Source organism: Solenopsis invicta, chromosome 6, assembly GCF_016802725.1.
Source record: "Solenopsis invicta isolate M01_SB chromosome 6, UNIL_Sinv_3.0, whole genome shotgun sequence".
Taxonomy (NCBI): Eukaryota; Metazoa; Arthropoda; class Insecta; order Hymenoptera; family Formicidae; genus Solenopsis; species Solenopsis invicta.
The window spans coordinates 14949088-14969299 of NC_052669.1; the positions used below are offsets into that span (position 1 = coordinate 14949088).

The 20212-nt window shown below is 35.6% G+C and overlaps 3 protein-coding genes across 17 annotated transcripts; all 3 read left to right on the plus strand.

The window, feature by feature from the left end:
• Nucleotides 1-1720: 1720 nt before the first annotated feature.
• Nucleotides 1721-16221, plus strand: LOC105203604 (probable ATP-dependent RNA helicase ddx42). Of its 14 annotated transcripts, XM_039450391.1 has the most exons (13): nt 1748-2172; nt 2395-2600; nt 3345-3392; nt 5537-5571; nt 5663-5878; nt 6065-6221; nt 6534-6644; nt 6740-7099; nt 8743-8799; nt 12224-12292; nt 12380-12612; nt 14537-14701; nt 14794-15434. In XM_039450391.1, exons 6-12 carry the CDS (start codon nt 6152-6154, stop codon nt 14600-14602), a joined length of 966 nt encoding a protein of 321 aa, XP_039306325.1. In that variant the 5' UTR covers nt 1748-2172; nt 2395-2600; nt 3345-3392; nt 5537-5571; nt 5663-5878; nt 6065-6151; the 3' UTR covers nt 14603-14701; nt 14794-15434. The 14 variants fall into 14 exon arrangements, with proteins under 14 accessions (XP_039306319.1, XP_039306316.1, XP_039306321.1 ...); XM_039450389.1 differs by lacking the exon at nt 3345-3392 and having other exon boundaries at nt 14537-14714; nt 14794-16221; XM_039450390.1 differs by lacking the exon at nt 3345-3392 and having other exon boundaries at nt 14537-14705; nt 14794-16221.
• On the plus strand, nt 7521-8699 carry LOC120358014 (DNA endonuclease RBBP8-like). Of its 2 annotated transcripts, XM_039450399.1 has the most exons (4): nt 7525-7955; nt 8023-8119; nt 8266-8365; nt 8442-8699. In XM_039450399.1, the coding sequence occupies exons 1-4, from the start codon at nt 7900-7902 to the stop codon at nt 8483-8485; spliced, it is 297 nt and encodes a 98-aa protein (XP_039306333.1). In that variant the 5' UTR covers nt 7525-7899; the 3' UTR covers nt 8486-8699. The 2 variants fall into 2 exon arrangements, with proteins under 2 accessions (XP_039306332.1, XP_039306333.1); XM_039450398.1 differs by lacking the exon at nt 8442-8699 and having other exon boundaries at nt 7521-7955; nt 8266-8435.
• On the plus strand, nt 14692-18684 carry LOC113004316. The gene is made up of 4 exons (XM_039450815.1): nt 14692-14701; nt 14794-14877; nt 16733-17034; nt 18311-18684. Exons 1-4 carry the CDS (start codon nt 14692-14694, stop codon nt 18665-18667), a joined length of 753 nt encoding a protein of 250 aa, XP_039306749.1. The 3' UTR covers nt 18668-18684.
• Nucleotides 18685-20212: the final 1528 nt, after the last annotated feature.

Genomic DNA, 20212 nt, shown 5'->3' on the forward strand with positions numbered 1-20212 from the left:
CGAACAGAACGAGCAAAGTGACCTTCCTTTTGTCGACGGCCAGTCTCACATCGTCGAGCAGCTTCAGTAGAGCCGTTTGTGTGCTATGCCCCCTACGGAAGCCGGTTTGGAGAGGATCAAGAAGGTTGTAGGTCAATAGGTGGGAGGAAAGTTGCTCGAAGGCAACGCGTTCGAGCACTTTGGACAGGAAGCAAAGCAAGGATATAGGGCGGAAATGGGAAGGTTCGGAGGGATGCTTGGATTTGGGAAGTGGAATAATGTGAGAGAGTTTCCAGGAGGAGGGAAAGGAGGAAGTGGTGAAGGATCGGTTAAAGATATCAAGGATGAAGGTAAGGATGCACGGAAGACACATTAAGATGAGGCGACGATTGATGTCGTCGGGTCCGGAAGAGTTGGAGGTGCTGTGGCGCAGAGCACGCAACAGAGCGTCGGGTGTAATATGAAGGAAGTAAAAGGTGGAAGGGTCAGCCAGAGGCGAGGAAGAGACAGAGAAGCAAGGAAGGGGAGAGAGGGAGTAAGGTGGGCTAGAGGGAGAGATTTGAAGAAAGCCAGGCGGCGGGATAGGGGGGTCGGGTGAGGCGAGGTGAGCTAAGGAGAAGAAGGAGTTCAGGATTTCTAGGGAGACATTTAGATGCGGACACTGGGTCCCAGCGCTAGCGAGGCCCAGAGAGCGCAAGTCGGACCATAATCGTGCTGCGCTGGAGGTCGAGCCAAGCCTTTTGGTCAAGTAGGTATTTTTGGCGGACTTAATAGAGGCCTTGGCTTGGTTGCGGAGCACTCGAAAAGTTTCCCTCCTCGAGGGAGAGGGGAGGCGGAGGAAGGCTCTCCTAGCTACGTCCTAGAGAGAGAGAGAGAGAGAGAGAGAAGGTATTTGCCGGTTGCCGGTTGGCCGCGCGCATGGCGGCAATTTTCCTTGTATATATTACACTTATTACAGCATTGTTATTGAGTCTGATGAAGAGGATGTACATATGGTGGACTGTGCTTTTTCACAAATTTGCAGTCTTATGGGCGATTTATCACCTCGTGTGAGAGCATCGGCGATGTCTCTTTTGGGCACCATGAAAAGTGTATCGCGTCGTTACATAGAACAAGCGTTGGATAAAAAACAAATAGTGGTCGAAGACGAAGAAGAAGAACAGAGAGAGAAAAAGAAAGCGCGTTCAAAAACACGGAAGTTTCCAGCGTAAAGTTTGAGAAGAGGATATTATAAAAAGTGGCTCGAAGAGCACGATATTAATGTTCCCGAATCTACGAAAAGAAGTCGTGTTGCCCGGTTATTTCAAAATGATAGTGCATTTGATCATCCGGCTGCTCCAGAGCATATTGAGGTTAGTTCTAAGATTTCATATGTCAAGTAAACATAGTTTGCTCAATTAAAGATACAATATATCTAGTGCGTATTTAACAGTCTCTGTAAATTATGACTACGTAAAGAACGTTATAAGTGACATTATTGGTAATGTTAACATGAAATAATATGGTTTTAGAGTTACAAATCAATTGCAGTTATACAAAACCAGTTAAGCTAGTGTATGTTGTTTATATTATTTTAAATACACAATTTATATTATAGATTGATGCAAATGCTGTTGAAAATCAAGATAAACAAAATACTCATTATAGTAACTCCGAATTAGATAACACAACCCAGCAAACACCAAATATAATTGTTATATAACCTGGGAGTAACAGATAATATAACAGGTGTTATACTAGAGTATAACAATTATATAACTTTACTTTATTATTATAATATAACTAGGTTATAAAACTATTATGTTGCTCCGTTATTTATATGTTATAATAAATGCACATTAATACAACTGTTATATATGCGTGTTATACAACAACGGTTGCGTTGATATTATATAAATATTATATAACATAATTTCAATTACCGCCGGAATTATATAACTTCGATAGCATGCGTCATAGCGGCGCGCGCAAGTTCGCGGTTTCTTATTTCCGCTTCCGCTAGTGCTATTATATTCGTGCCACGATTACTGATTGAAGACCCGCGCTCGTCCGTGGGAGATCGTGATCGTGAACCGTGTTCGCGGGTGTCTCGTGCGCGCAACGTCCCGTCGCTCGTGAAAGGACGCGACGCCGGCAAGAGAGTCGAGGACGTGGCTTTGATTCGCTCTCGTACGAGAGCTAGATAACTTAAAGGTATGTATTCGCTATTATAGGTTAGAACACGTTGTGCACATATTTATAATACAGAAGTACTTTCCGTTTCACGCACGATGCGCATAATGCATCGTTTATCCTTGTTATTCATCGAGTGTTAATAAACAAGGATAAACGATGCATTATGCGCATCATGCCTGAAACGGAAAATATCCTCCGACTGATTGTAGACCGGTCCTAAATCTCTTTCTGCTTTCGCAGCTCCCGCTAGTGACATCGTGTCACGATCGTGCGACGTGATCGCGACGTTTAGAAGACCGCGCCCGTCCGTGAAAGATCGTGTGTATCACGTTCGCGGGTGTCTCGTGCGCGCAACGTCTCGTCGCTCGTGAAAGGACGCGACGCCGGCAAGAGAGTCGAGGACGTGGCTTTGATTCGCTCTCGTACGAGAGCTAGATAACTTAAAGGTAAGATTATTTATACATGTATAAATATAAAATTTATACATGTATAAACAGTAAAAAATACTTAAAAATAATATGAAATATGATTCTTATAAACGTTAGTAACAAGAGAACGGGCCAATAACGAGCAATAAATAAGGTTGTTCAAATTACATCTATTTTCATATTACAAGTAAATAAGTAACGCGGAACTAGTTTCTGCTTCACTATAGGCCTTCTTCTGCCGCTCTAATTATAAATACATAAATTAACTACGGAGTTAAAGTTTTACATCGAGTCGAAAAAGCGTTTTTATAATATTGTCGCAACTATTATTTCCTTATCTCATAAATGTATGCTAGTATCCGTTGTTCGTGACGAAGATCTTTGTATTGTATTTGCCTATCCATCGTATATCTGCGTCAAAATTCGTATAGTTTTTATAATCATTACTTGTAATATGAAAATAGATGTAATTTAAACAACCTTATTTATTGCTCGTTATTGGCCCGTTCTCTTGTTACTAACGTTTATGAAAATACGAGCGACATGTATTATTATATATGATTCTTATAATTTTTGTATGATTAATGCTGTCTATACAATATAACTTGTTAAAAGTAATTTTTAAATAATTTTATTATACTATGAAATTGATAGTAATTGTGTGATTCTTTAATCTTAAATTGAAAAATTATGAATTTAAACATTATAATTATTTTAAACTGTTTTTTTCTTTTTTTTGAACGTAATGTAATATTTGTTTAGCATTTTATCTGTGAGTGACCCCAACTGCATCATGCCAAAGGATATACGGTATTTATCTAGGCGACGAAAGGAGCAGTTAATAAATTATCAATTACATTGTCATGAAGATCCTCCTTTGTTGCAATCAATTATTCGGAACATAGCACTTGAAGCAGTAGATGAAGCGGTAGATGAATCGGTAGATGAAGCAGTAAATATTGGTTGTATATCTTATAGAAATGATACATTGCCGACAGATCAAAACGGATTAGATGCATTAGAATCACAGTCTCATGTAGAAAGCGAATATGAAGAACATATTGAATCACAAAATGACACTCCTGTGACATTGGAAGATGTCACAGATTGTATGGATGAAACGACTTTACGAACAGATTTACACAGATTAATAATAGAAGATAATATTTCACATAACAGTGCTAACAAATTATTTCTGATTCTAAGAAAACACGGTCATGTAGAATTACCTAGTGATGTTAGACTTTTACTTCAAACCCCACGAAATGCGTCTGTAAATTTTAAAGTTATAGATAATGGTCACTATATACACTTTGGCCTTTATTTTGCTCTGGAGCGATCCATAAAAATATGTCACAAATTTTTGAAAGCAAAAGAAATAAAATTAAATGTAAATGTAGACGGTTTGCCAATGTCCAAGAGTTCTGGCAGCCAATTTTGGCCTATTATGGCATCCATTGAGGAAATTGATGTTTATACAGTGCCTTTCATAATTGGAGTATATCATGGTATGCGCAAGCCTAGTGATGCTAATGAATTTCTTTCTGATTTTGTAAATGAATTTATTGAACTTTCTCAACGTGGTATAACTGTTTGCAATGAAACATATACGGTTGTTATTAATGCAATAGTATGTGACGCTCCGGCTAGATCATTTATTAAATATACCAAAAGTCATACTGGATATTTTTCATGTTCTAGATGTGTACAAGAAGGCGATTTTTTCAACAATAGAGTCATTTTTCCTGAAATTGATTGTACTTTACGTACAAACGAAACATTTAGAAATCGAATTCACATTGAACATCACATAGGTAATTCTATATTAGAAAAATTATTAATTGATATGGTTTTACAAATTCCACTGGATTATATGCATTTAGTTTGTTTAGGTGTCATGAAAAGATTGCTGCAATTATGGGTTAAAGGCAACAAAAATATTAGATTGTCAGCAGAAGGTGTAAATTCAGTTTCGAATTATCTAATTGCGATTAAGTCCTGTATTCCATCTGAATTTGCCAGAAAACCAAGAAGTTTACATGATCTGGACAGATGGAAAGCTACAGAGTTTCGTCAATTCTTAATGTATACTGGAATTGTTATTATGAAATCAATAATGCGACCGATACTTTACGATCATTTTGTCTCTCTTAGTGTTGCTATAAGGATATTAAGCGATCCGCAATTATGTATATCATTTAATGCTTATGCAAATTCTCTATTAGTATGGTTTGTTTCCAATTATGGAAATATTCATGGTAATGAATATTTGTCATACAATGTTCATAATCTCGTTCATCTTGCCAACGATGTAAAAACTTTTGGTTGTTTAGACAATTTTAGCTGCTTTAAATTTGAAAATCGTATGCAAAAAATTAAAAAGAAGTTACAGCAATCTGGAAAACCATTACAAGAATTATCAAATCGAATCTTTGAAGAATTACAAGTACCAATCCAGCCGCTCAATCACACGATGCAATATCCAATTGTAGTTTATAAACATCAATCAGATAATAAGGACATTTCTTATTTACAATTTAAATGTTTCAAGATTGGAATAAATAAAAGTGACAATTGTGCTTTTCTCGATGATAACTCGGTGGTTTTTATTTTTGATATATTTCAACAAAATCGGGTGTTATGTACCCGTGTAAAACGTTTTATAAATCCAAAATCGTTTTTTACTGCACCGTGCGATTCGAGAAAGCTTGGCATATTTCTATTATCAAACACTACTACATTTGACATTATAACAATTCCAGTAACACGAATACAAATGAAATGTTTTAAAGTGAAATATCTTGATGAAGTTGATTCTTATGTTACAATACCGCTTCCTCTTACTAATGATTAGGTGCAGTACAAGTTTATTGTAATATGTTTTAATGTTATAACTTCGTAACAATTTTGTACTTTAATTTGAACTTTCGTTTTCTATGTTAAATACCGTGCAGATTTTGATATCTTGGATTCTGAAGGTTATCAAAAGGTTGGTATTTCGGTGTAAAAGTGTTTAGTAAAACCTTAATTTTGGGAGGATGTTATGTATATTAATGTAAACATTATAATCCTTTTTACAGATCGCAAGGCAAGAATGTCGAATTACAATTATGCGGTTGTACAGTTCCCCGCAGACCAAACATATTCAGAAATACCAATAACATGGCTTAAAGAAGATGACTCGCAGTGCTGGTGGCCGCCTAGAACATCAAACTGTCCGCAGATGATTGCAAACTGTGAAAGTCCGGATTATAAAACATGGGCCACTTATAAAATAAACGTCGTAAAATTGTGCAGTAAGTATAGTGGAGCCTAATACTTAGAACTTGATCGGTTCAGTCGTTATTAATAAGTTCTTTAGATACTCGTGAGTGGCCGGTTCGCGTATAGATATACGGGGTTGTCTCGCGCTATATTTATCATATTGTGTCTCTCGATTTTATATGTGTGTCATTATACAGACTTTTTCTTTTATTCTTTAGCATCTCTTGAATCAGCACGAAAACATGCAGCAGATTCACAATATCAGACGACCGATGAAGACCGGTTAGGAAGAGGACAAAGGCCACATGTTCCATATAATCGTTTCAGTAGTGACGCAGAAGAGTGCTCAACAAACAAACCGAAAGTATGTAAAAAGTACGTATTTGTATCAATAATATATCTTTACTACATATCACGTTTACATTATAAATGTTTTTGTCTTTGTTTTAAATACTGCACAAGTATTTGTCAATGTCCTGATCTCGTTAGGCTGTCGCTACATTATGTGCGTTTTCGCGATTCGTGTATTTGTATACCATTTATGCTAAGCTAAATATGTATACCATTTGTGCTGAATAATAACTTATTGTAACTAAAAATATTAATTTAAATTGTTAGTAGTACTCATTATGTTTTTATTTTTATTTGTAACGCAGTTACCTATATGAAATGTATTAATTTTTGCAGAAAAACAAGTCGACATTGTTACTTCTAGGCCACCATCGTGTCCTGAAAATTTTGGCTTATCTGAAAAAGGAGCAAACCGCGAATATAGACAAGTTACAACGTCACAACAAGGTATGTTATCAATATAACATTAATTATATGTAATAAATTATATACATGTGTGTCATATAATTTATACATATAATTTATGTTTTAATTTTTTGTAGCAAAACAACTGAAAACGAACAACACTGGTGTTGCTAAACCACTATCACATCCTGAGAGCTCGAAATCATTTAATAAAGGATCAAACGATGAACGTAATAAAATGTCACAAGGGGATAGAAACGCCAATACGAGCACTATTGTCTGTAGGAATAAGTCACCATTGTTGTTTGATGACCGCGAACCTTCTGATGTAGAATATAACGATGAATATAATAGCGACGACTATAATAACGATGAATACAATAACGATGAATCTAATAACGATGAACATAATAACGATGAATATAATAGCGACGACTATAATAACGATGAATCTACTAACGAGGAACATAATAACGATGAAATTCCAACGTCACAAGGTATATTAACAATATTACGTACATTTTGTGTGTGTTATGCGTATATCCCAATGAAAACAGCGTACTCAAAATGATGTCAAAACCGTCATTTAACCGTTTTATGTGTAAATTCATTAATACTAATCTACGTTGAAAATATTTTAATTTATCTCTTAATCATTATATATATGTATATGTGATTTCGTAGCAATTTTTTACTCTAAATTATAGTTAATACACCTTGTAAAAAAACAAAGGATGAAACGATATCACAGTTAAATAACGGTAATATACAAGAAAGCAATAGTAGCCCATTATTAGAATTTGCTTCCGATACGGAAATTGCATCAGATGCGAATCTTTGTACAAAAATACTGACGAAAATAAAAGTCCATCAATGCTAGACTGTAGACGATATTTAAGGAAGAGATCTCGACTTGCATTTCATTCAGTCAAGAATAATGCAAATGCAACTGTTGCTAAAAATAGTGATACAACACTAGTCAACAACATTACTGAAACCGATGAAGATGAAGTGATAGAAGCCAGTCCTATGCAAAGAAGTGTTGCATCTAAAGTCAAACAGTGTTTGAAATTGAAGAGGAAAATTCCTGTAAAACGTTTAGATTTTTCATTATATCCTTCGCCTAAATATATTTCTACGCAAATGGAAAATGTTAATACATTAAAAGATAAAGTTAACATAAGTTATCTTTCACCAATAAAAGTGCATAAGAAGACCGATATTCAAATTAAAAAATTTATTAAAGTCCAAAATGAAGATCAACCATTAACGAATAAAATAAATAATTTCAATTTGGATGACACAGAAAACAAGCCACAAGAAAAAAAAAACGATATTGGAAAAGTTTAATGTGTAAATATCATTTAATAATTGTGTTAATGTAAGTTGCTTTTATATTTAATAAAAACGTTATTTACAGAAGGTCAAACAGAAAGGACGTTTCAAAGCAGCTTAACATGCGATGTAAAGCTGATAGAGCAAAATTAAAAGGCTCGGATTGCTGGGAATGCAGAGAAGTAATGCAATATTAATAACAATATAGTTATGAGATATGAATAAATAAATAAATATAAATGATTATAAATATAAATCAAAAAATAAATATAAATAAATAAATATAAATATTTTCATAAAAAAGTAATTCATGACATTTGATTTTTAGTATTATCAGATTTTGAAATTGTCTAAAGAAGAATTGCAAAAGCGGAAGAATCAATGCTCGCGACATCGGGACAGATTTGAGCGACCAAAGACACCAGAAGGTGTAATAGTTTATTTTATTATCATTCTTTTAGGTCATACATATACATATGTGCAATAAATATAATCTTTTTAAAGGTTTTCGGGATCCGGAATTTTCTGAGACATTTGGCACTTATTGATAGCTAATAAAAGGTGAAATGTTTCGTGATTCGAAATTGTGACACGTGGTACAGAAGCATGTCTTCATTTTGATAACTCATTTTCACATCATACTCCTCATCAATTTCATGTCACTTTGACATTATTTTTACCACGTTGTTTTCACTGGGATGCGTTCATGTACACATGCATAATTAAAACTTTTTATTTCTTACTATTTACAAGCAATATATGTATTAAAAAACTAAAAATAAGATATTGATGTATACATTTTCAGAACAAGACAATCAATCTTCAGGATTTAAGGAAACTTGGCAAGATGTACCCGTAATAAGTACGACATATACACTACTCAAAAGAAAATAGGGAACACTTTCCAGACACCAAAAATTAGGCTATTTTCAAATGACTGTAACTCGGTGAAAAATCATCGTAGATAAAAAATAAAAAAAGCATTTTGAAGCTTGAAGATCCAACTTTAACGCTCTATTAGCAGATTTTCAAAATTCTTTTAACTTCCTTGTCTTATGCAGTAAAAAAGCACACCCTGTTTTGTTCCTTAAAATTTCGTATTTTTGACACTTTGCAGCTCGACCAACAAATTTTTTTCGAACAATTCAAGTAAAGCTTCATAAACTACAACATTTTGCCTACAAAATGCTTTTCTTAAAATTTCTCTACGATTTTTTTTGACCGAGTTACGCTACTTTGAAGCTAAACCTGCATTTTTTACAAATGATATCCGTACTCCGTGAAAAATCATCGTAGACAAAAAATCAAAAAACCATTTTAAAGCTCGAAGTTCCAGCTTTAACATGCTGTTAATGGTTTTCAAAAATTTTCTCAATTTCTTAGTACTATGCCCCAAAAAAGATACACTGTTTTTTCCTTAAAATAACGTATTTTTAACAGCCTGTAGCTCAATAAAAAAATTTTTCTCGACAAATCCAATGCAAGTGCCATAAAGTATGACATTTTCTCTACAAAATGCTTTTTTTAAAGTTTTCTCTACGATTTTTTTGACCGAGTTACAAGACTTTGAAGATATACATTTTTTACAGTACATTTTTCCGAAAAATGACGTCTACCGCCGACATTAGCATTACCCAATGTGCACCACGTGGAGGTTGTCGGTCGGATTTTTGCACATCGTGTGTGTGTGTGTGGTGTGTGTGTGTGTGTGTGTGTGTGTGTGTGTGTGTGTGTGTGTGTGTGTGTGTGTGTGTGTGTGTGTGTGTGTGTGTATGTATCACAGCAGAGATAAGGACCCCGCAGTTCGTCACTTCTGCAGTATTTAATGACTCCAAACCCTCTCTGCTGTGTGTGTATGCGCTCGCGCGCATGAGAGTTCAATAGTGTGTATTTCCTCCTCTCTGATCAATTACTGCTTGCAAGCGTTCTCGCATATTTATACATCTTGCAATACGATCTTGCGGAATGTTGTGCCAAATTTCCGTTAAAATTTCTCCCAATTCTTCTAAATTTCGCGGCTGTTCCTCGCGACGCCTTAATCGTCGTTCCATTTCATCCCAAATGTGCTCGATTGGATTTAAGTCCGGGCTATTGGCGGGATGATTTAACAGTCTAATTGCGTGTCGTTGAAAAAAACGTCGCGTTATATTCGCCGTATGAGGTCGAGCGTTGTCCTGCATAAAAATAAAGTTCCGACAGGTTCGATTTAATAGCAAAACGTGTGGTCGTAGAATATCGTTGATATAACGAACACCCGTCATTGCCGGAGGTGGCAGGATCACTAGATCACTTCGTCTTGTAAGTGATATACACCCCCACACCATCACGGAACCGCCGTTGTAGGATCGTATTGGCATAACGCAACGTCGATCATAGCGTTCATTTCGTCGACGCCAAGTACGTATACGAGCATCATTGCCATAAAGGCAAAAACGTGATTCGTCGGAGAAATATTATTACCGCAAGAAACATTCGTAATGACATTCATTTGCGCCATGTGAGCGAACAAACAATTCGCAACCGTTTGAGAGAAGCCGGTCTTCGTTCTCGTGTTCGTGCACAAGTACCAAGACTCACACTCGTACATCGCCAAGTACGTTATCAATTTGCGCGCGATCACATAAATTGGACCGCTAGGGATTGGAGAAATGTATATTTCTCCGACGAATCACGTTTTTGCCTTTATGGCAATGATGCTCGTATACGTACTTGGCGTCGACGAAATGAACGCTATGATCGACGTTGCGTTATGCCAATACGATCCTACAACGGCGGTTCCGTGATGGTGTGGGGGTGTATATCACTTACAAGACGAAGTGATCTAGTGATCCTGCCACCTCCGGCAATGACGGGTGTTCGTTATATCAACGATATTCTACGACCACACGTTTTGCTATTAAATCGAACCTGTCGGAACTTTATTTTTATGCAGGACAACGCTCGACCTCATACGGCGAATATAACGCGACGTTTTTTTCAACGACACGCAATTAGACTGTTAAATCATCCCGCCAATAGCCCGGACTTAAATCCAATCGAGCACATTTGGGATGAAATGGAACGACGATTAAGGCGTCGCGAGGAACAGCCGCGAAATTTAGAAGAATTGGGAGAAATTTTAACGGAAATTTGGCACAACATTCCGCAAGATCGTATTGCAAGATGTATAAATATGCGAGAACGCTTGCAAGCAGTAATTGATCAGAGAGGAGGAAATACACACTATTGAACTCTCATGCGCGCGAGCGCATACACACACAGCAAAGAGGGTTTGGAGTCATTAAATAATGCAGAAGTGACGAACTGCGGGATCCTTATCTCTGCTGTGATACATACATCACACACACACACACACACACACACACACACACACACACACACACACACACACACACACACACACACACGATGTGCAAAAATCCGACCGACAACCTCCACGTGGTGCACATTGGGTAATGCTAATGTCGGCGGTAGACGTCATTTTTCGGAAAAATGTACTGTAAAAAATGTATATCTTCAAAGTCTTGTAACTCGGTCAAAAAAATCGTAGAGAAAACTTTAAAAAAAGCATTTTGTAGAGAAAATGTCATACTTTATGGCACTTGCATTGGATTTGTCGAGAAAAATTTTTTTATTGAGCTACAAGCTGTTAAAAATACGTTATTTTAAGGAAAAAACAGTGTATCTTTTTTGGGGCATAGTACTAAGAAATTGAGAAAATTTTTGAAAACCATTAACAGCATGTTAAAGCTGGAACTTCGAGCTTTAAAATGGTTTTTTGATTTTTTGTCTACGATGATTTTTCACGGAGTACGGATATCATTTGTAAAAAATGCAGGTTTAGCTTCAAAGTAGCGTAACTCGGTCAAAAAAAATCGTAGAGAAATTTTAAAAAAAGCATTTTGTAGGCAAAATGTTGTAGTTTATGAAGCTTTACTTGAATTGTTCGAAAAAAATTTGTTGGTCGAGCTGCAAAGTGTCAAATATACGAAATTTTAAGGAACAAAACAGGGTGTGCTTTTTTACTGCATAAGACAAGGAAGTTAAAAGAATTTTGAAAATCTGCTGATAGAGCGTTAAAGTTGGATCTTCAAGCTTCAAAATGCTTTTTTTATTTTTTATCTACGATGATTTTTTACCGAGTTACAGTCATTTGAAAATAGCCTAATTTTTGGTGTCTGGAAAGTGTTCCCTATTTTCTTTTGAGTAGTGTATTTATAAGAAAGATTAATTACTTGTAAATGTATATAATTACTGGATATAATAAATTTATTGAAATATTTCAGATTTTGTGTCTCCATTGCGTGCTCAACAAGCTCTACAGCAGAAGAATGACGATATTTCTCATATAAAACGTAAATAATTCTTGCACTATTTATATTTTATGTAGCACTCATTTTAAGTACTTTTATATAAATGGAATATTGTTGATGATGTTGCAGGCTGCCTACAGCAACTCTTACAAATGCAAGCAGCATCAAATTTAACTCTCAAGGACATAAAACAACGACAAATAAAACTAGAAAATGTTATCAAAAGCATTACACCCATTGGATTAAAACCATTGGATAGTGATGACAGTTTGATTGTGGAATTATTACCGTTGGCCACAATAAATAATATGAAAGAATTTGATTTTTTATTAAAAACTTCAAACGAAGCAGTGACGCAATTTGTAAGTTTATACATTTATTTCTTTATTTTATAAATGCGTTTTATTAAAACTTCCACTAAATTTATAGATGCAATTATTATATTATTACAACTGCAAAAGTGTGATGCTTTCTTTTTTCTAAAACATTTCTGACTCTTTTATAAATTAATAAAAAGATAAAAATGAGTTGATTCTATCTATTATTTTATATGTTATTCTGCGATCCAAACATAATACAGATACGCAATATTTTTCTTATTAATTAAAGAATATATATATAATATATTATAACTTTTAATTGTTGCTACTTTTCCACAATACTGATGTAACGCTGGTACTTTCTCGGTGTCGGTTACGGGATTTTGGATTCAGGACAGGATGCTCGGATGTGCTCGCCGGATGTCCGGGTTCGTGTCGAAATGATAACGCCGTATTTTGGTAGTGAAAATGAAAGAGGTTAAATATATTTAGCGATACTTTAGTACAAAAATGAAATTATACAGTTCCGATATCGTTATCGGATAATACTGAGCTCCTTGTACAACATTACGGCCCTTAATTGCGCGGTCGTCGGCCCGCGGGAAATCAAGAGAACGATCACGTGATATTCGAATAGCGTCGCGGCACTTAACTGCGCGGCCGTCGGCCCGCGTGAATTTAAGAGAACAGTCGCAACGTATTTGCGCGGTATTTAATATCTAAACGGAAGGACTTGAACAATTCGGAAACGGACGGACGGTGACTAGGCGCTTTGCGCGCGGCAGTAGCAAACGGGGTTGCTCGGTTTTAAACATATATCTATTTACATCGTTCGCGGCGGAACGTGCGATTGTCGGAACGGATTCGCGGTTATCGCAGTGTAACGGCTCGGATGAGTCGTGTGATCTACGGACGGCTTCGGTCTACGCTTTATGCGTACGGGATCCGTTTGTTAGAGTGGCCGCGCGGCGGTCCACTCTAATGCCGTGCTCGGGGCCCGATTGGCCCGTGCGGTTGACCGGTTACGGTCTCGGTTTCGACGCCCTCGCGCTGTGCGCGGGCTGTCGACGGGGGCGGCCGGTTCGGCCTCATCTCGCGGGGTTAGCCCGGGAGGTACGGTGGCGGACACTGGATCGGTGTCGGCGCGGACGGTCCCCGAGAATTCCCGGGGACACTCGGAACGGTCTGGTCGGAGTGGCCGGACGACGAGAATGCCCGTCGTCCAGCCGAACGGAACCGGAATTGCCGTGCGGGTATAATACCCGCCGCACGGCGCAACGGATTCGGATCGGATTTAGCCGAACGTACGGGAATGCCCGTTGTCCGGCCGGACGGTCCGGATTGGCCGCGTGACGAGGATGCCCGTCACACGGCTTTCGGATTGGATGGCCTGCGCGACGAGAATGCCCGTCGCGCGGCTGAGCGGATCGGATTGGCCGAGCATACCCGGCCTCGGGGACGACGGTTTTACCCGTCGCGGGAAGGTTGGAACGAGAATGCCCGTTCCCGAGGAGGTGCTCGAGAATCCCCGAGCTAGGAGGCGCCGAGTATGCCCAGCGCTGGAAAGGATCCGATGAGATCGGATGTTCGGACGGATCTCTCTTTACGCTGCCCGCTGCCGGCTTATATATCGTTCCGCGCGGCTGAACGGACCAATCAGCGCGCGCGGACGGGCCGGCTAGAGTGGGAGCGCTTTCGGAACGCGGCGCGTAGCGCGTCGGTCGCGCGCGGTAGCATGCGGTGGTCTTACGTAAGCCGATTGCACGCGCGTGGTCTTACGCAAGACACACGTGCTCGGCCACGGTGCGTTCGACGGTTGGTCGGTCTGGAGTGGCGGCACGGTGGAGGGGCGTATTGTTACACTGATAGATTTGTAACTACTTCATATTGTGAAGTTACTATTATTTATTTTAAATCTTTATATATTATTATTAATACGCCAAATTTGGAATTCTATTTTTTACAGAAACAATTTTTATTAAAAATTGGAGGAAATAATCCGAGGGAGGAAATAATATACATCGTATTCTAAAAAAGATATTTACCAACGAGTGTGCTGTAAACTGCTCTTGGAAGGGTGTACGAAAAAATTTCCGGCTGGACAATTTACATTTCATAAAAATGATAAGACGTATGTAAAAAATGTTGGTAAATCCTATACATTAAAAATATATTTTTTGTAATATCTATTTATATTGCTCATATTTTTATTTTTGTTTTTAGGACATATTACTTCGCACCATATGACGCTCACAGAGTCCGAATTTGAAAACATCGCGGCTGAATGGATCCGCTTCGCAAAACAGCGTAAGATAAGAAAAGAAAAAGAGAAGGATAAGGAGAACAAAACTTAAGGAGCCGTTGAAGGAGACCAAGTGGTGCGGTAGCGTCAATCCATGCTCGGAGAGTAAGCCGATCATCGACTATCATTGATAGTCAACGTGTTTAATTCATAAACAATGTCTGATATTTTAAAGAGAAATTCGAATAGCTGACTCGCGTCGTATCGCGTTTTCGCTTGTATCACTGAAATGCATTTGAAACTCGATTTTCACTCCGAGCGCACGGCGTTTCGATCTTTTTTTGTTTTTGAAATGATTGAACAATCGGCATTGTTTGTTTGTTTGTTGTGCGGAATATTTCTACAAGGAGATAGTGCCAGCACTCCTCGTTTGGACCAATGGATGCTGGGACTGTCCTCTGTCGAGGACAAAGTCCGCATTGGTCGATGTCCTTGATCCAGCTTTGACCAGTGGGTGCTGGAACTGTTCCTTTTAGGAATAGCCTAGCCTATAAATCTTCTAGAGGAACACGAATACATCTCCTTTTGATGTCCACTAGACAAGCATGCTCGTAAAATGATTCAGAAGAGATTATTAAACTACAGGTATAAATCCGATAAACGCGTTTTGATAAAGTGAGGGATAGTATAAGTTATATATTATAAGTTAATTATAAGTATCAATATTACTTGTCATACAATTCTGAAATTTGAATCACATTGTCGGTGTTCAAAATATCTTATGTTCATTAAACCGAGGGTAAAACTTTTTCTTTTTTTACGAACGCAATTTGATTTTCTTTTTACAAAGTTGTGATTGAAAATCAGAGATTGTACAATTGACTAGTTTTACGCGTTATGATAAAGTGAGGGATAGTATAAGTTATATAAGTTAATTATAAGTATCAATATTATTTGTCATACAATTCTGAAATTTGAATCACATTGTCGGTATTCAAAATGTCTTATGTTCATTAAACCGCTAGTAAAATTTTTTCTTTTCTTACGAACGCAATTTGATTTTCTTTTTACAAAGTTGTGATTGAAAATCAAAGATTGTACAATTGACTAGTTTTACTTTTTATAGAGAATTGGCTGGTGGACTCCGCAACAAAAACAGATTCATGTCTGATGCTTATAATAGCATATACATATGTGCAATTACAGCCTATATTTAATTATACAACAACAATAGATCTGTTTAAATTGAAGAATGTGGAAGCCACCAGCCAATATGAAATTTAGATTTTGGAATATATGCGATATATACCAAAGATTTTATATGTGAGGAATCCTTGAATGATCCTTGACTGGATCAATATGTATTGTGATAAAAAGCTATGATTAACCAAAAATGTTCATTAACCAAATAAGAAAAATGTTATATATTAATATAATATATGTATAAAAATATAATATATATTTTCTACATGTTTTGAGTGCAAAATATATCTAATAAAATATGATTACTCAATATTTATATTTGTCCCTTTCCTACGCAAAAACATATGTCTTTTGCACATATTAATTCCAGAAAAGGTTTTCAAATTAATTTCGAGCAAAAGCAAATAAAACAGTTTGTTTTTGCTTAAAATTAATTTAAAAACCTTTTCTGAAATTAGTATGTACAAAAGGCAAATTATAAATTAATTAATATACAATAAAATATACGATAACGATTACACTGCAGTTATATTACAATAATGCTTTAAATTATATTACTTCTATATAAATGTTATATAACATCGCTTATATCTATGTTATATAACTGCAATAATCCATGAATGCGAAATTACAACTAACGTGTACATAATTGTTATATTGCGTGTTACATTTCGTTATATAGTGGCAGTATAATCGTTATATATCTGTGTTTGCTAGGAAATGATTACGATGCTGAACAAAAGACCCATTATGATAACTCCGAATTAGACAACACAAATGATTACGATGCTGAACAAAATACTCATTATAGTAACTCCGAATTAGACAACACAGATGATTACGATGCTGTACAAGAAAACACTGGAGACGTCGAACACAACTGTGATGCATCAGAATCCAATGAAAACGAAAATAATTCATCGCTAGAAGATATCGATAATGAAAATAATATGGAAGTCGACGAAGCATTAGAATTGAATCTAGATAATAGACACATTATCCAGCAACCACAAATGGAGGTAAATTTGTATACTTTATATATCTATACATACACTATAGATATTGTAACAGATCAATTATGAGACAGGTGTGACTTTTGGTAATATCTAAGAAAACATTAATTCTAAGACCAGTGGAAAATGGTCAATATACAAATAAATTAAAAATAATATTACATTATACAAAAGTTATACTTTTTGTAGGTGCTGAACAGTTAGGATAGGATAGTACAAAAAAATAAATTTTTTAATTGCAAATGTGTTTGTTTAATACAGTTTAATGTTAATTCATACAATTATATGTTAAAGAAAGTATAAACCTAGGGGGAGATCTTTTGACATCACACATTATGCCAAATTTCAAATATGTTGTAAAAATCCCCCTCACACTGTTACACATTATAATAACTCTTGCCAATGCGCAACAGTTTACAAGAAATTATCATTTAAAGTTTACCGTGTGCTTATTATACCGAGCCGTTCGAGGTCATTATCGTACATTAAACATAGTATACGTTCCGAAATTCACTGTTAGTACTAAAAATCTATAATCTACGTTACGTATGCTATATATTTTTAGTATTGGCAATAAATTTCAGAGCCGAGCGACTAAGGTGTACAATACTAGAATCGATTATCAGAAGAAATTTACTTTTTTTACGTACGATACTAGAAGTTTCCAGTTTAGATTTTGTGTATAAACTATTTTTTCGCAATTTTTTTAATATGCAATCAAATCAAATAAATCGTTATTTAAAATATAAAAAAAATTATTCGACAAAAAATATTATTTCTTAAATAACATTTTTTTATTTTCAACCAATACGTATTAAAAACATTTAGATTTTTACTGGAGATGTAAGTAAAAAATAAAACAATTATTTATAAAACACATAATAAAATTCATTAATAAAATATTTATATTTAATACAAGAAAATAAAAATAAATACTAAAAATAAATTATACAAAATTAACAAAAAAGTATTAAATTACTCGGAAGTAATTAGTTCTGCATTTTTATATATTTTTGAATGACATTCATCGTAAATCATCTAAAATACATAAAACATGTAAAACACATCTCTATTAAGAGATAATGATCTCTATTTATATAATAGGCACTTGAAACAATAATTTCTTGTAAACTATTGCGCATTAGGAAGAGTTATATTGTGTAATGGTGTGAGGGATATACTACAACATATTTCAAGTTTAGCAAAATCTGTGATGTTAAAGGTGCGGTCTCTCCTTATAAGTTAAAGCTATTTTTGATTATTACTTTTTTTGTAAATATAGGTAAGGGATCCTCTTTACGAAGATTGTCCTTTAACAAGAGAAGAGAGTGAACTATTGATTCTCGGATTGTCTATAAGGCATCACATCACAGATGCCACATTAGAAGATATAATTCAAGTGATTGATTGTCACCTTCCACGTCCAGTACATATATCGAAATTTCGTATATTAAATCGTCTCTCGGTGTCTACTGGAAATGGCACGATTTATTACTATTGTCCAAATTGTAATGAACTTCTACGACATAATGAATATGAATTAGAAGTACAATGTAATGATTGTGAAACTCTATTCGAGAAATCCGAATTGAAACAAAAGGGTAACTTTTTTTTCATTTTCCAATCAAAAAACAACTGATAGATGTGATTAATAAACATTTTCATCAAATACGAAGAACGACCGATACTGAAAGCGATGTTGTCAGTTCAGACGTGTATTCTAAATTACGGCAAAAAGGAGTTATCAATGAAAATGACATCACGATTCAATGGAATACTGATGGTGTTCAAGTCTTTAAGTCGTCGAAAATTTCTATGTGGCCGATTCAAGCGTGTGTCAATGAATTACCTTATCGTTTGAGAAAAGAGAACATGCTATTATGTGGTTTGTGGTATGGTACAAAAAAACCCATAATGAACATCTTCCTGAAACCATTTGTTGACGAGTTGCGAAATCTACATGAAGAAGGAATACTTTATAGAGGATCAATAGAAAACCTACAATGTGTAACTATAAAAGTTCATACTCTTCTTGCTTCTGTCGATGCACCAGCTAGATCAGCTCTTCAGGAATTAACTCAATTCAATGGAAAGTTTGGCTGTACATATTGCCTGCATGAAGGTAAACGTATTTCCGTTGGAAGGGGACACGCGCGAATTTACCCTGGGGAACAAGGACTAACTAGAAGTAAAAGACAGCATAGAATGGATGCTGAAGAAGCAGTAAACGTTATGAAACCAGTTCGAGGAGTGAAACGTCCTAGTATATTGATGATACTACCAGTTTTCAGTATTGTGTCTTCATTTCCACCTGAGTATATGCATAATATAATGTTAGGCGTTACACGAATGTTAGTGCATGGTTTAATCCAATATACAATGCAAAAGTGTGGTGTCTACGTAGACACAGTATTGAAATTGATCGAACACTTAATATCATTCAACCTCCTACAGAAATTTCTAGAACTCCGCGATCCATTCATGATATAAAACATTGGAAAGCATCCGAATGGAAAAATTTTTTGTTATATTATTCAATGATCTGCATAACCGGCTTTCTAAGGAAGAATTATGTAAAACATTGGTTTCTATTAGTTTTTAGCACATATGTATTCCTTAAAAAAAAAAATAAGTCAACAGGAATTCGACGCAGCACAATATGCCTTACAAAAATTTGTCCTCAATGTCGAAAGTTTATATGGTCAAGAATTTATGACTTATAATGTTCATATATTACTTCATGTACCACAGTTTGTAAAGAAATTTGGAGCTTTATAGGCATGGTCTGCCTTTCCTTACGAACACTATAATGGTATCCTAAGAAACATGTTTAAAAATTCACAAAGTGTTCCACAACAAATTTGTAAATCTTATTTAAGATTTAAATCTATCCAAAATTCAACTAATAGTGTATTTAAAAAACGGAATTGTAGCATTCAAGGACGAGAAATAATGCAAAGTTTTTTTAATAAATGTAATGTTAAAAAATGTGTAGAACTTAGTGAGTTTTTAAGACTTTTTGGTACATCAGAAGTTGTGACATTAACAATAACTGAAAAAGTATTAATTGAAGAAAATTTACACGAAGAAGTAGTACCTACAGTTACTACATATAAACGTTTCATCTTTAAAAATGTTTTATATCATACTTCAACATACAAGAGATTAGTAAAACGAAATAACT